This window comes from Oncorhynchus clarkii, chromosome 26 (assembly GCF_045791955.1).
Source record: "Oncorhynchus clarkii lewisi isolate Uvic-CL-2024 chromosome 26, UVic_Ocla_1.0, whole genome shotgun sequence".
Classification (NCBI taxonomy): Eukaryota; Metazoa; Chordata; class Actinopteri; order Salmoniformes; family Salmonidae; genus Oncorhynchus; species Oncorhynchus clarkii.
In genome coordinates this window covers 46,584,761-46,602,105 of record NC_092172.1, presented here as the reverse complement: position 1 = coordinate 46,602,105, position 17,345 = coordinate 46,584,761, and the positions used below count along the sequence as shown (strand labels likewise).

The 17,345-nt window shown below is 41.4% G+C and overlaps 1 protein-coding gene across 1 annotated transcript; it reads left to right on the top strand.

Moving 5' to 3' along the window:
* The first annotated feature begins 374 nt into the window (after positions 1-374).
* Positions 375-7,260, top strand: LOC139384342 (NAD-dependent protein deacetylase sirtuin-3-like). Its single transcript, XM_071129049.1, has 7 exons — positions 375-471; positions 626-869; positions 1,087-1,319; positions 1,883-1,983; positions 2,196-2,357; positions 2,667-2,879; positions 6,733-7,260. Exons 1-7 carry the CDS (start codon positions 375-377, stop codon positions 6,751-6,753), a joined length of 1,071 nt encoding a protein of 356 aa, XP_070985150.1. The 3' UTR covers positions 6,754-7,260.
* Positions 7,261-17,345: the final 10,085 nt, after the last annotated feature.

Sequence of the window (17,345 nt, the reverse complement as noted above, 5' to 3'; positions counted from 1 at the left end):
TTTTATAGATGTAATCACGATAAGTGGTTTAATTACTCGATATTAGTGAACCAAACTGATATTTACAATTTATAAAATAATGACAGTGAGCACGTATATTTAAATTGTTTATTCTAAACTGTATTATATAATTTTACATATTTTACGGTATACGAGTTCAAAGGTAACCAGAGCAACAACAGACTAATGCAGCGGCTCACATTTGTTTTGAGCGAATGTTGTGCATTATGAAATGTAGCTAAAGCTTAGGAGAGTTATGCTATTGAAATGGTTCTTCTTGTGTAAAAACATGCGCTTCAACTGCCTGCTTCCAAAATGAAGATGCGGCTCTAAGAGAAAGCTACAAATATACTGTGTATTTCTTGCAGCTAGCTATGACTTATTTCATGTCCTCGCCACTGGTCTACAAGGGCAGGTTATATTTGTATCGTACTATTACATCGAGTGCAGCTAGATTCATCAAACTCAAACGTAAGCAAGAGCCTAAATATCGATTTGAAACGAATTGTAATTTGAAAGCTGCTTTTGAGATTGATGTGAACATTACATAGACCTACAGGTAATATGATCGATGAGGATAGTAGCTAGTTACTCAGTAACTTCACCACATGCATTACCTTCTCAGATCAACAGCAAAGAACATTATTCCTCGCTCCAAGGCAAAGGGATGTCCACGGTCTACGTCCAAGCCAAGACAGGACAGTCTGGTGGCCTGGGTTTCGAGGACTGTTCTGTAGAGGAGGAGTGGAGGGCTCCAAGCAGCAGACGCTAGAGGACCTCACTAAGAACATCCGAGGCGGACAGTACAAGAGGATCATAGTGATGGCAGGGGCTGGGATCAGCACACCTAGTGGTATCCCAGACTTCAGGTGACAAGTGGTATATTTTAAATGCTTGAGGTGCACTTGACCGGTGGGCAGGGTGCGGTTTTGCACTTTTGGGATGATTCCATTGGTTGAAGTTCCATCAAATGCAACCTCAAGTATTTGGAAAGTGTTTGAGATGTTCAGTCAACCCATGTCAGGAATACAATGAATGCACAGACTTTGTAGAAAACCTTTTTATCTCTCTACTTTCCTTGGACAGGTCCCCTGGCAGTGGTCTCTATGACAACCTCCAGCAGTATAATCTTCCTTACGCAGAAGCCATCTTCGAGATCAACTACTTCCATCACAACCCCAACCCTTTCTTTGCCCTGGCCAAAGAGCTGTACCCAGGCAACTACCAACCCAACCTCACACACTATTTCATACGTCTGCTTCATGACAAGGGCCAGCTCCTCAGAATGTACACGCAGAATATCGACGGCCTGGAGAGACGTAAGTGGATCCACTAGTGTGACCATATTGAAAAACAGTTCAGATAATACACACAGGAGCCTGTCATCTCTCTCTCTCTCTCTCTCTCTCTCTCACACACTCTGTGTGGCTGCTGCCAACATACTGACTCAACTCCAGACACTTTAATAATGGAAAAATTGATGTAATAAATGTATCACTAGCCACTTTAAACAATGCCACTTCATATAATGTTTACATACCCTACATTACTCATCTCATATGTATATACTGTACTCTATACCATCCACTGCATCTTGCCTATGCCGTTCGGGCCATCGCTCATTCATATATTTTTATGTACAAATTCTTATTCATTCCTTTACACTTGTGTGTATACGGTAGTTGTTGTGAAATTGTTAGGTTAGATTACTCATTGGATATTACTGCATTGTCGGAACTAGAAGCACAAGCATTTCGCTACACTCGCATTAACATCTGCTAACCATGTGTATGTGACAAATAACATTTGATTTGATTTGTTTCACTGTCTCTCTCCCTCTCTGTCTATCTCGCTGTGTTTCACTATTTGTGTGTGACTCTAGTGGCAGGAATCCCCCCTGAGAAACTGGTGGAGGCACACGGCTCGTTTGCTACTGCTACCTGTACTGTGTGTCTCAGAGACTACAAGGGGGAGGAGCTACGTGTGAGTCGGTTAACTATCACACCATTCTCAGAGCATTTCCCTGTTACAACTGATTCATATTATTGAGAGACTTCAATCCATCTAGCTCCGATACTGTCATTTGTGAAAGTTTCTTAAGTTTGAAAGATAATAGTTTGATGCAGTGGCTTGTTGTTAAAATATATCTAGTTTTGATTTCCTGTATTTCTCCTGTGTGTTTGTCTACTTCTTAGCCTGACATTATGAAGGGGACAGTCCCTAAGTGTCCCACTTGTAAGGGTGTGGTGAAGCCTGACATTGTCTTCTTTGGGGAGGAACTACCTCCTCACTACTTCAGCTACCTGAAGGACTTTCCCCTGGCAGACCTCCTCATTATCATGGGTACCTCTCTGGAGGTGAGGAACACTGCTGTTAATGTGTTATTAAGATGTTATACACACGTTATGTGGCTGTTAGTAAGCTGTTATTCACAGTTATAAACATGTTATAAACCAGTTAACACGCTATTCTCCTGTTATTCACCTGTCAATCAGGCAGGACAGGGTTTCACTCAGTCCAGGGTTCCTATAAAAGATATCTCCGGTGTGTGTGTGTATATATATATATATTTTTTTACATTTATTATTATTATTATTATTATTTTTATTTATTTTTTATTTATTTACTGGAGACTTAAAACATGTTGTTCCATGTCAATACACTAGGTGGAGCCCTTTGCCAGTCTGGCTGGAGCTGTGAGGGACTCTGTCCCTCGCCTACTTATCAACAGAGACCTGGTGGGGCCCTTCGCTTGGGGGACCCCGCGACACAATGATGTGGCCCAGCTAGGGGATGTGGTCAGTGGGGTGCAGATGCTGGCTGATGTCCTGGGCTGGAACCACCAGCTGGAGGCTCTCATGGCTGCCAATGCTAAGAAGGTTGGTTCATGGGAAATCATCTGATTTACACACGTGTCACGTACGCATTTAACACACAAACGCACCTAAACCCTGGGCTCTTTGCATTCACTGATTTTCAGAGCATTCAGAGACTTAATATATATCAGGGATTCTTCAAAGTCTGGACAATCCTTGTCCGGCAGGAAAAATGTATAACAAAAATTACAAATTGACTTTAAAAAATATTTCTCTCAAAACTGTGATTCCTAAAAAATGTGTCTGGAGATTTGGTCGACTCAGTCAGATTTGTCTGAAATCCTAAATGAATCAGGAATGAGCAGGGACAGCTCTACTACCATAAGGACCCCTTATTCATGTCCTCATTACATGGAGTGCAACAAGGCCACTCATGGTCTGGAAAGTTCTCAAATGTTGATAGAATTAAACAAACAATATTCAAATCACTATGGCCACAACCATAAACTGTCAACTCCATCTCCCTGATAGGATGGGAATTTTGGTTAAAATATGTTTATTTTAAATGAGATTTTAGAGTCATGAAGCACCTGAGGAAAAATGAAATTGCTACTTTGTATACAACTTGAACGAATAAACATTTACATTTTTGTCTACTCCATAAAACAAACTCCTCAGATTTTCATGTAACGTAAATTCTGTCTGAAAAACCTGATAGATTGATGCTTTTATTGGCAAATTTTCAAATGAATTATTTTCTATATTTTACTAAACCTTTGTGTTGAACTTCTATTTTTCAGAGGTAAAAAAAAAATGTCTGTTTTGAGTGTTTGTTGTCCACTTCATCAGTGACTTGTCAACTCCGTCACAGATGGCTAAACCCCCGATACGTCGTTCTGAAACATATACAGTGCCTTGCGAAAGTATTCGGCCCCCTTGAACTTTGCGACCTTTTGCCACATTTCAGGCTTCAAACATAAAGATATAAAACTGTATTTTTTTGTGAAGAATCAACAACAAGTGGGACACAATCATGAAGTGGAACGACATTTATTGGATATTTCAAACTTTTTTAACAAATCCAAAACTGAAAAAGAGTGCAAAATTATTCAGCCCCCTTAAGTTAATACTTTGTAGCGCCACCTTTTGCTGCGATTACAGCTGTAAATCGCTTGGGGTATGTCTCTATCAGTTTTGCACATCGAGAGACTGACATTTTTTCCCATTCCTCCTTGCAAAACAGCTCGAGCTCAGTGAGGTTGGATGGAGAGCATTTGTGAACAGCAGTTTTCAGTTCTTTCCACAGATTCTCGATTGGATTCAGGTCTGGACTTTGACTTGGCCATTCTAACACCTGGATATGTTTATTTTTGAACCATTCCATTGTAGATTTTGCTTTATGTTTTGGATCATTGTCTTGTTGGAAGACAAATCTCCATCCCAGTCTCAGGTCTTTTGCAGACTCCATCAGGTTCTTCCAGAATGGTCCTGTATTTGGCTCCATCCATCTTCCCATCAATTTTAAACATCTTCCCTGTCCCTGCTGAAGAAAAGCAGGCCCAAACCATGATGCTGCCACCACCATGTTTGACAGTGGAGATGGTGTGTTCAGCTGTGTTGCTTTTACGCCAAACATAACGTTTTGCATTGTTGCCAAAAAGTTACATTTTGGTTTCATCTGACCAGAGCACCTTCTTCCACATGTTTGGTGTGTCTCCCTGGTGGCTTGTGGCAAACTTTAAATGACACTTTTTATGGATATCTTTAAGAAATGGCTTTCTTCTTGCCACTCTTCCATAAAGGCCAGATTTGTGCAATATACGACTGATTGTTGTCCTATGGACAGAGTCTCCCACCTCAGCTGTAGATCTCTGCAGTTCATCCAGAGTGATCATGGGCCTCTTGGCTGCATCTCTGATCAGTCTTCTCCTTGTATGAGCTGAAAGTTTAGAGGGACGGCCAGGTCTTGGTAGATTTGCAGTGGTCTGATACTCCTTCCATTTCAATATTATCGCTTGCACAGTGCTCCTTGGGATGTTAAAAGCTTGGGAAATCTTTTTGTATCCAAATCCGGCTTTAAACTTCTTCACAACAGTATCTCGGACCTGCCTGGTGTGTTCCTTGTTCTTCATGATGCTCTCTGCGCTTTTAACGGACCTCTGAGACTATCACAGTGCAGGTGCATTTATACGGAGACTTGATTACACACAGGTGGATTGTATTTATCATCATTAGTCATTTAGGTCAACATTGGATCATTCAGAGATCCTCACTGAACTTCTGGAGAGAGTTTGCTGCACTGAAAGTAAAGGGGCTGAATAATTTTGCACGCCCAATTTTTCAGTTTTTGATTTGTTAAAAACGTTTGAAATATCCAATAAATGTCGTTCCATTTCATGATTGTGTCCCACTTGTTGTTGATTCTTCACAAAAAAATACAGTTTTATATCTTTATGTTTGAAGCCTGAAATGTGGCAAAAGGTTGCAAAGTTCAAGGGGGCCGAATACTTTCGCAAGGCACTGTACTTCAACTATTGAAGTACTTCCTGTCCTAGACCTAAGGGATAATGTTTTGTACATTTTGTTTTATGTTCTGAATATAGAAAAACATATCAATATGCTAATGAAATTAGCCTGGAGCATTTTATATAGCGCTATAAAACAAAACAAAAGGAAGTTTGGAGATTTTAATGTAAGGGACAATCTATGGAAAATAATGAACGACGTGGAAGGTGTGTTCACGGAGTGGAACTGACCTTCCACAGAGTTACATTATTTTCTAAAGAATATATAGAATCTTTAGTTGATTATCCCTTTTATACCAAAGCTATAATTTTAACATATTTGCTGTTAGGAATGTGTTCATTTTCCGGTAGAAATGTGTTCAACATCCACTGAAGTAGCTAGCGAGTTTACTAGACAGCTTCAGGAGTTGCCATGGTAACCAAACAGACTTGCTATTTTAGCGAACCAAACCATCAGTCCTAGTTTGCCTTTAGGAACATCGAATTCAACAATGGCAATGATGTTTTCAATTGGACGTTTGCTTTCAAAAGCAGCTCAAACATAGAACATGTAAGAATGAACGATAGCCAATGAATTCTATCATGCAAATATACCATGCGTGGGTTATAGGGAAATACTGCACACTCTAGAATGCCCTTCAAGCCAATCAGAAACAAGTATTCAACAATGCCCATGGTATAATTAAGCAATAAGGGTGTGGTATATGGCCAATATACCACGGCTAAGGGCTGTTCTTAGGCGTGACACAACGCGGAACCAGCTAATCAGCATTCAGGGCTCGAAACTGGGTGGTTTGAGCCCTGAATTCGTATTGGCTGAAAGCCATGGTATATCAGACCATATACCATAGATATGACAAAACATTTAGTTTTACAGCTCTTATTACGTTGGTAATCCAGTTTATAATAGCAATAAGGCTCTTATGGGGTTTGTGATATATAGCCAATATACCACGGCTAAGGGCTGTGTCCAAGGCACTCTGCGATGCGTCGTGCCTAAGAACAGCTCTTGAATAATCGAATGTTAGAATTAAACAACCAAGGCATTTAAACACTTGTTTGAACAATAAACGTAGAAATGTAAAGCCGTTTAAGGTGTCTGACAGCGTTCACTATTCATTTGTAATATTTAAGAAAAATATGTGTTAAAAAAAAAAAAAAAAGTTTATTTCCTCATCTTTCAAGAATCCCTGTATTATAGTGCATGCCATTGAGCAGCTGTTTTTATCCAATGTGACTTAGTTCCGTACATCCATGTTACATACGTGTGGTCCTGGGAATGGAGCAGCACTATCCCGGAAGCTGCACTGAGCTACACAGGACCACTTCAAAATATAAACTTCAACCTCCACTATGTGGATCTTCTGTTTTGTTTTGTTTTTAATCTGCAGGCTACAGAGGAGGAGGAATAAAGACGGGTCGGTGTCTTGTAAGATAGCATTCAGAATGCCTCACCGCTGCAGTCCACCTCAGTCCACCTGCCTCATAGCTCAGGACTACAGCAGACTGTCTGCTCAGCAGAGAATCTGTCATTAAAGGAACTCTCTTCAACAGACTTTGATCCACACAACGGCCAATCAGCACAACACAGAGGCAGCAATGGAGGAAGACATTTAGGACAAATAGGCAATGTATTGGGTTGGTTTAATAGATTATAGTTATTCGTTTTCTGTGAAATGTGTAAATATCTTGAGATATTCTTTTATGCTTTAAAAAAATTCTGTCTCATGTACAGTTTTTGCAGTAAATAATTAACATAAAGACCCGTACAGGGCTGGTTTTGTTGTCAATGTCATCGACCAGACCTGTTGACCATGATGTTGCTAATGATCGTGGCACTTTTGAAACCAAATCAGCTCCTCTGTTTTGTCAGTCACGAGAGATTACGCTGCTAATAAAGCTGAACAACAATTGGAACTCTTAGCATGAAGGGTGTGTGTGTGTGTGTATATACACGTGTGTGTGTGTGTGTGTGTGTGTGTGTGTGTATATACAAGTATATATATGTATATATCTGTATATATCTGTATATATATCTGTATATGTGTATGTATGTATATATATATATATGTATGTGTCCATGTGACCACCAGATGGAGCTAAAGTACAGTATTGTGAACTCCGTTCAGCCCTCTTGAACTCAAATAGGTCACTGATTCATTAAATGGAATTCAATCAATGCAGTTCTACTTTGTTTAAGGTCAAATCCATTGACCTGTGAACTTCCTAATGGACAATGCTGCTGAAAGCCACAGGATGAGGACAATGGTAGATCTTCCAGGGCTATGGCTACCCCCCCCCCCCCCCATCCTCCTCTCCTCCCAACGTGCACACACACACACTAGATGATGGTAATACTATAGGACCCTTTGAAATGCCCTTCCACGGCTTCCACCCTGCTACACAGCCTTGACTACCTGTCACACCCCATACTACTGTTAAATAACACCATTCATAATTTAACTTGTTTCTATACTGTCCTGACAGGTTTGCATCAAAGAGATGCACATTGGGTACAGAACATAATATAGCAGACGTCAGATTCTCTCAATAGTAGTAGGTGACTGGAACGAGGCAATGAGACACTTAACTAGCTGATAAATACCTCTAGATAGAAGGTTAGTCACACCACAGTGGATTCATTTCACTGACAGAAGTTGACATTTGGTCAGTCTTGTTACAAAATATTGAACAGAAATGCAATGGTTCATTGGATCAGTCTAAAACTTTGCACATACACTGCTGCCATCTAGTGACCAACATCTAAATTGCACCTGGGCTGGAATAATAACATTATGGCCTTTATCTTGCATTTAAAAAATGATGGTAAAAAACAATGCAAAATCAGATTTATATTCTACCTACATTCCTTTCACATTTCCACAAACCTTAAAGTGTTTCCTTTCAAATGGTGCCAATACTATGTATATCCTTGCTTCAGGGCCTGAGGTACAGGAAGTTAGATTTGTCATTTTAGAAGAAAATGGACAAAAGTGAGCGGATCCTTAAGAGGATATTATTCATATGAATACCTTATTATGTTGTAATCATACTGATTTTTAGCTTGGTCTGAATCTGTCTGACTGGCCACTCTCTTCCTCTACTGTGAATCCCCCGCCACAGCCATTAGAATGAGTTTAATCTGTGTTGTAGTCCATAGCCATTAGAAGGAGTTTAATCTGTGTTGTAGCCCACAGCCATTAGAATGAGTTTAATCTGTGTTGTAGCCCACAGCCATTAGAATGAGGTTTAATCTGTGTTGTAGCCCACAGCCATTAGAATGAGTTTAATCTGTGTTGTAGTCCACATTCATTAGAATGAGTTTAATCTGTTGTACTCCACAGCCATTAGAATGAGTTTAATCTGTTGTACTCCACAGCCATTAGAATGAGTTTAATCTGTGTTGTAGCCCACAGTCATTAGAATGAGTTTAATCTGTGTTGTAGCCCACAACCATTAGAATGAGGTTTAATCTGTTGTAATCCACAGCCATTAGAATGAGTTTAATCTGTGTTGTAGCCCACAGCCATTAGAATGAGTTTAATCTGTGTTGTAGCCCACAGCCATTAGAAGGAGTTTAATCTGTGTTGTAGCCCACAGCCATTAGAATGAGTTTAATCTGTGTTGTAGCCCACAGCCATTAGAATGAGTTTAATCTGTGTTGTAGCCCACATTCATTAGAATGAGTTTAATCTGTTGTACTCCACAGCCATTAGAATGAGTTTAATCTGTGTTGTAGCCCACAGTCATTAGAATGAGTTTAATCTGTGTTGTAGCCCACAGTCATTAGAATGAGTTTATTCTGTGTTGTAGCACACAGCCATTAGATTGAGTTTAATCTATGTTGTAGCCCACAGCCATTACCTTATAGGCTGCTAACAGTATTGATTGTCACACATAATGAAGGTACTGATGTTGCCCTGCTCACTGAAACCCACGCCAACAGAAGACCTCAATCTGTTCTAATCAATTGAGATTGTGTGTCCATTTTGTGAGTTATAATTGTATTTCTGCATTGGTGGGCCCACCATCATCTCCTGTAGGGTGGTGAAATGACACAGAGGCTGATAAGAGACATGGAGCTGAATATAGAACCACAGAATCACTAGGAGATGTGTAATAACTGACCCAGTGTAAGGAGGATCATCCTGACCAGGTAAACTACTACCAATACAATAGAACGTAATAACTGACCCAGTAACTACTACCAATACAATAGAATAATGTAATAACTGACCCAGTAAACTACTACCAATACAATAGAATGTAATAACTGACCCAGTAAACTACTACTAATTCAATAGAATAATGTAATAACTGACCCAGTAAACTACTACCAATACAATAGAATGTAATAACTGACCCAGTAAACTACTACCAATATGATAGAATAATGTTGTAACTGACCCAGTAAACTACTACCAATACAATAGAATGTAATAACTGACCCAGTAAACTACTACCAATATGATAGAATAATGTTGTAACTGGCCCAGTAAACTACTACCAATACAATAGAATGATGTAATAACTGACCCAGTAACTACTACCAATACAATGTAATAACTGACCCAGTAACTACTACCAATATGATAGAATAATGTTGTAACTGACCCAGTAAACTACTACCAATACAATAGAATAATGTAATAACTGACCCAGTAACTACTACCAATACGATGTAATAACTGACCCAGTAACTACTACCAATAGAATAATGTAATAACTGACCCAGTAAACTACTACCAATATGATAGAATAATGTTGTAACTGACCCAGTAAACTACTACCAATACAATAGAATAATGTAATAACTGACCCAGTAACTACTACCAATACGATGTAATAACTGACCCAGTAACTACTACCAATAGAATAATGTAATAACTGACCCAGTAACTACTACCAATACGATGTAATAACTGACCCAGTAACTACTACCAATAGAATAATGTAAAAACTGACCCAGTAACTACTACCAATACGATGTAATAACTGACCCGGTAAACTACTACCAATACAATAGAATAATGTAATAACTGACCCAGTAAACTACTACCAATACAATAGAATAATGTAATAACTGACCCAGTAAACTAGGACCAATATGATAGAATAATGTAATAACTGACCCAGCAAACTACTACCAATACAATAGAATAATGTAATAACTGACCCAGTAAACTACTACCACTACAATATAATAATGTAATAACTGACCCAGTAAACTACCACCAATAGAATAATGTAATAACTGACCCAGTAAACTACTACCAATACAATAGAATAATGTAATAACTGACCCAGTAAACTAGGACCAATATGATAGAATAATGTAATAACTGACTCGGTAAACTACTACCAATACAATATAATAATGTAATAACTGACCCAGTAAACTACTACCAATACAATAGAATGTAATAACTGACCCAGTAAACTAGGACCAATATGATAGAATAATGTAATAACTGACCCAGTAAACTACTACCAATACAATAGAATAATGTAATAACTGACCCAGTAAACTACTACCAATACGATGTAATAACTGACCCAGTAAACTACTACCAATACGATGTAATAACTGACCCAGTAAACTGCTACCAATATGATAGAATAATGTAATAACTGACCCAGTAAACTACTACCAATACAATAGAATAATGTAATAACTGACCCAGTAAACTGCTACCAATATGATAGAATAATGTAATAACTGACCCAGTAAACTGCTACCAATATGATAGAATAATGTAATAACTGACCCAGTAAACTGCTACCAATATGATAGAATAATGTAATTACTGACCCAGTAAACTGCTACCAATATGATAGAATAATGTAATAACTGACCCAGTAAACTGCTACCAATATGATAGAATAATGTAATAACTGACCCAGTAAACTGCTACCAATATGATAGAATAATGTAATAACTGACCCAGTAAACTGCTACCAATACGATAGAATAATGTAATAACTGACCTAGTAAACTACTACCAATACGATAGAATAATGTCATTACTGACCCAGTAAACTACTACCAATACAATAGAATGTAATAACTGACCCAGTAAACTGCTACCAATATGATAGAATAATGTAATAACTGACCCAGTAAACTGCTACCAATATGATAGAATAATGTAATAACTGACCCAGTAAACTACTACCAATACAATATAATAATGTAATAACTGACCCAGTAAACTACTACTAATACAATAGAATAATGTAATAACTGACCCAGTAAACTGCTACCAATACAATATAATAATGTAATAACTGACCCAGTAAACTGCTACCAATACAATAGAATAATGTAATAACTGGTCCAGTAAACTGCTACCAATATGATAGAATAATGTAATAACTGACCCAGTAAACTGCTACCAATACGATAGAATAATGTAATAACTGACCTAGTAAACTACTACCAATACAATAGAATGTAATAACTGACCCAGTAGCATCCTGACGTAAACTAGGACCAATATGATAGAGTAGCATATACAGTTGAAGTCGGAAGTTAACATACACCTTAGCCAAATATATTTAAACTCAGTTTTTCGCAATTCCTGACACTTAATCCTTGTAAAAAATTCCCTGTTTTAGGTCAGTTAGGATCACCACTTTATTTTAAGAATGTGAAATGTCAGAATAATAGCAGAGAAAATCACTTATTTCAGCTTTAATTTCTTTAATCACATTCCCAGTGGGTCAGACGTTTACATACACTCAATTAGTATTTGGTAGCATTGCCTTTAAATTGTTTCACTTGGGTCAAACATTTCGGGTAGCCTTCTACAAGCTTCCCACAATAAATTGGGGTTAATTTTGGCTTATTTCTCCTGACAGAGCTGGTGTAACAGAGTCAGGTTTGTAGGCCTCGTTGCTCACACACTCTTTTCAGTTCTGCCCACAAATTTTCTATGGGATTGAAGTCAGGGCTTTGTGATGGTCACTCCAATACCTTGACTTTGTTGTCCTTAAGCCATTTTGACAGAACTTTGGAAGTATGCTTGGGGTCATTGTCCATTTGGAAGACCCATTTGAGACCAAGCTTTAACTTCCTGACTGATGTCTTGAGATGTTGCTTCAATATATCCACTTAATTTTCCTACCTCATGATGCCATCTATTTTGTGAAGTGCACCAGTCCCTCCTGCAGCAAAGCACCCCCACAACATGATGCTGTCATCCCCGTGCTCCACGGTTGGGATGGTGTTCTTTGGCTTGCAAGCCTCCCCCTTTTTCCTCCAAGCATAACGATTGTCATTATGGCCAAACAGTTCTATTTTTGTTTCGTCAGACCAGAGGACATTTCTCCAAAATGTAAGATCTTTGTCCTTCCTCTCTGTATATAGTACTGGTACTCCCTGTATATAGCACCACAGTGATCTGGTACTGGTACTCCCTGTATATAGCACCACAGTGATCTGGTACTGGTACTTCCTGTATATAGTACTGGTACTTCCTGTATATAGAACTGGTACTTCCTGTATATAGTACTGGTACTTCCTGTATATAGTACTGGTACTTCCTGTATATAGCACCATTCTTGTGTTTTTTTTATTTTATTCCTCTTGATTTACAATGTATTCCTTTTGTTTTTACTCTGCATTATAAGGGAGGGCTCTGTAATGATGCATTTCACAGTCAAATCTGTTGTATTCAGCGCATGTGACAAATAACATTTGATTTGATTTGATAGTGCCCATAGGGCTGTGGTCATGCGGAGTGCACTATAGATAGCGGACATTTTGGAAAGACACTAACACCCTAACAAAGAGGAACTAAAAGGAATCCTTTCACCCAGGGTGAAAAATACAACATTCCATTTCCAAGTCACAACGTCATGACAACCGTCGTCATGATCACTCACCTGTCAATCAGAGATGAGTGACACTCTGCTGTCCGGTCCAGAGGGAAGCCCACTCCTCCTTACTCATTTCATCTTGATTATCCTCTGTTGGATCATCGTTCCGCTCCACTTTACTGCTGAACAAACCGCGTGTTCGTCTAACCGTGTAAATGGAATGACAACCGTCGTTCCCATCCACGTTTTAAAGGCTCTCTCAACCTCAACAGACTGCCTTCCAACCTGGTAACATGAAGATGAAGTGAATAAATAAAACTGTCTGCAGTTTCCAAGGATCAACAAAAAAAATGGACACCTGGTTATAGGGAGAGAGCCTGGGACAGACCTGGACCAGGACACCTGGTTATAGGGAGAGAGCCTGGGACAGACCTGGATACCTGGTTATAGGGAGAGAGCCTGGGACAGACCTGGATACCTGGTTATAGGGAGAGAGCCTGGGACAGACCTGGATACCTGGTTATAGGGAGAGAGCCTGGGACAGACCTGGATACCTGGTTATAGGGAGAGAGCCTGGGACAGACCTGGATACCTGGTTATAGGGAGAGAGCCTGGGACAGACCTGGATACCTGGTTATAGGGAGAGAGCCTGGGACAGACCTGGATACCTGGTTATAGGGAGAGAGCCTGGGACAGACCTGGATACCTGGTTATAGGGAGAGAGCCTGGGACAGACCTGGATACCTGGTTATAGGGAGAGAGCCTGGGACAGACCTGGATACCTGGTTATAGGGAGAGAGCCTGGGACAGACCTGGATACCTGGTTATAGGGAGAGAGCCTGGGACAGACCTGGTTATAGGGAGAGAGCCTGGGACAGACCTGGATACCTGGTTATAGGGAGAGAGCCTGGGACAGACCTGGATACCTGGTTATAGGGAGAGAGCCTGGGACAGACCTGGATACCTGGTTATAGGGAGAGAGCCTGGGACAGACCTGGATACCTGGTTATAGGGAGAGAGCCTGGGACAGACCTGGATACCTGGTTATAGGGAGAGAGCCTGGGACAGACCTGGACACCTGGTTATAGGGAGAGAGCCTGGGACAGACCTGGATACCTGGTTATAGGGAGAGAGCCTGGGACAGACCTGGATACCTGGTTATAGGGAGAGAGCCTGGGACAGACCTGGACACCTGGTTATAGGGAGAGAGCCTGGGACAGACCAGGACACCTGGTTATAGGGAGAGAGCCTGGAACAGACCTGGACCAGGACACCTGGTTATAGGGAGAGAGCCTGGGAAAGACCTGGACCAGGACACCTGGTTATAGGGAGAGAACCTGGGACAGACCTGGACCAGGACACCTGGTGAGGTAACAGTGATAACAGTGTATCCCTCTATCTCAGACTGTTATCAGAGCCCTGGGGGAACTCTGATTGAATCATATCCAGGATATGATCCCGTTTGAACTTACATGAGAGAGCAGAGAGAGCCTCCGAACCACTCAGCATGGCTAGGTGGAGCAGAGAGAGCCTCCGAACCACTCAGCATGGCTAGGTGGAGCAGAGAGAGTCTCCGAACCACTCAGCATGGCTAGGTGGAGCAGAGAGAGTCTCCAAACCACTCAGCATGGCTAGGTGGAGCAGAGAGAGTCTCCAAACCACTCAGCATGGCTAGGTGGAGCAGAGAGAGCCTCCGAACCACTCAGCATGGCTAGGTGGAGCAGAGAGAGCCTCCGAACCACTCAGCATGGCTAGGTGGCTGGGGGAGCAGAGAGAGTCTCCTAACCACTCAGCATGGCTAGGTGGAGCAGAGAGAGTCTCCAAACCACTCAGCATGGCTAGGTGGAGCAGAGAGAGCCTCCGAACCACTCAGCATGGCTAGGTGGAGCAGAGAGAGCCTCCGAACCACTCAGCATGGCTAGGTGGAGCAGAGAGAGTCTCCGAACCACTCAGCATGGCTAGGTGGAGCAGAGAGAGTCTCCAAACCACTCAGCATGGCTAGGTGGAGCAGAGAGAGTCTCCGAACCACTCAGCATGGCTAGGTGGAGCAGAGAGAGTCTCCGAACCACTCAGCATGGCTAGGTGGAGCAGAGAGAGCCTCCGAACCACTCAGCATGGCTAGGTGGAGCAGAGAGAGCCTCCGAACCACTCAGCATGGCTAGGTGGAGCAGAGAGAGCCTCCGAACCACTCAGCATGGCTAGGTGGAGCAGAGAGAGCCTCCGAACCACTCAGCATGGCTAGGTGGAGCAGAGAGAGCCTCCGAACCACTCAGCATGGCTAGGTGGAGCAGAGAGAGCCTCTGGGTGACGATCATTATAGTGTGTCATCACGTCTCTTTCTTGCATTGTGTACGTCATCAAAATGGTCACATTTGCCGTCTCTCTCAATTCAATTCTCTCTCTCTCTCTTCTCTCTCTCTTCTCTCTCTCTTTCTCTCTTCTCTCTCTCTTCTCTCCTCTCTCTTCTCTCCTCTCTCTTCTCTCTTCTCTCTCTCTTCTCTCTCTCCTCTCTCTTCTCTTCTCTCTCTCTCTCTTTCTCTCTCTTCTCTCCTCTCTCTCTCTTCTCTCTCAGTAAATCATGTCACCAACTGCAGTTGGATCTCTGATGTTCCCAGAGTTTCTCATGGTTTCATCGGTCCTTGTTGCCACCTCTCTGTCTCTCTCTCTCTCTCTCTGCCTGAGTGTTTAAATTGCTCTCTGAACTACTAGCCACAAAACTGAGAGGAAACTAGCCACAGAACGGAGAGGAAACTAGCCACAGAACTGAGAGGAAACTAGCCACAGAACTGAGAGGAAACTAGCCACAGAACTGAGAGGAAACTAGCCACAGAACTGAGAGGAAACTAGCCACAGAACTGAGAGGAAACTAGCCACAGAACGGAGAGGAAACTAGCCACAGAACGGAGAGGAAACTAGCCACAGAACGGAGAGGAAACTAGCCACAGAACGGAGAGGAAACTAGCCACAGAACGGAGAGGAAACTAGCCACAGAACTGAGAGGAAAAGGCACAATTCTCCTAATTTTCCTCTGCCACTTTGTCTGACTGACTGAAAGTCCTTTAAATGTAAAATACATATCTGCCAAGTTTTGCTAGATAGATTATTTCGCTGGGAAAGCTGATGTGTTGATATCTAGACCTAGTTATTTTTTTGTGTGCATGTGTATGTAACGGATGTGAAACGGCTAGCTTAGTTAGCGGTGGTGCAGCGCTAAATAGCGTTCCAATCGGTGACGTCACTCGCTCTGAGACCTTGAAGTAGTAGTTCCCCTTACTCTGCAAGGGCCGTGGCTTTTGTGGAGCGATGGGTAACGATGCTTCGTGGGTGTCAGTTGTTGATGTGTGCAGAGGGTCCCTGGTTCGCGCCCGGGTATGGGCGAGGGGACGACCGCCTAAGTTGTTGTTCCTGCAAGGAGTTTTTAGCTGACAAACTGGTGTTATTGCTGATACTGATGAGAACAAGGCATTGCTTTACAAATAGGTGTCTTTTATTTTATTGGAAAGCTTTCCACATAAAACGTGGATATGGTAAAACAGTAGGCACTGTCAATGACCCGACAAACAGACTGCTGTTACAGGCAGACACAGTCAAAGTATTGGCTTCAGTTAAAATGGCAAAAACAAACAACATTACAACAAACTTTCAAAAATGAAATAAAACAACATTTGAATGGATTTGTATACGAGGTTACAGGCTAAAGCTTCAGTATCATACACACTGTATGAATGCATTCATTGATTAGCTTCTGTTCTTCATAATGCTGTCAGCTAAATAACTTCAGATTTAAAGGTGTAATCACAGGGCTGTAATAACACCGTCGTAAGACTGTTATAATGCTAGTATTAAGCCTCATACCACACCTGTAATAAACAATGCAAAGCCAGCATCGCCATGGTATCCAGGATGGATAGCGATGTTACTTTAGAACAATTGGAATGGTCTCAGACTCCGCCCACCCAACTCCGCCCACCCACAACACTCATATACCCATATCTCAGTGGCATGACTATGGGGTTGAGGCAGCAGGTAGCCTAGTGGTTAGAGCGTTGGGTCAGTAACCAGCAGGTAGACTAGTGGTTAGAGCGTCGGGTCAGTAACCAGCAGGTAGCCTAGTGGTTAGAGCGTTGGGTCAGTAACCAGCATGTAGCCTAGTGGTTAGAGCGTTGGGTCGGTAACCTAAAGG

Coding starts and splice junctions, on each gene's coding strand:
- LOC139384342 (XM_071129049.1), top strand. CDS start 375: ATGACTTATTTCATGTCCTCGCCACTGGTCTACAAGGGCAGGTTATAT. Junction 870..1,086: donor AGTGGTATCCCAGACTTCAG/GTGACAAGTGGT, acceptor TTCCTTGGACAG/GTCCCCTGGCAGTGGTCTCT. Junction 2,358..2,666: donor TCATGGGTACCTCTCTGGAG/GTGAGGAACACT, acceptor TCAATACACTAG/GTGGAGCCCTTTGCCAGTCT.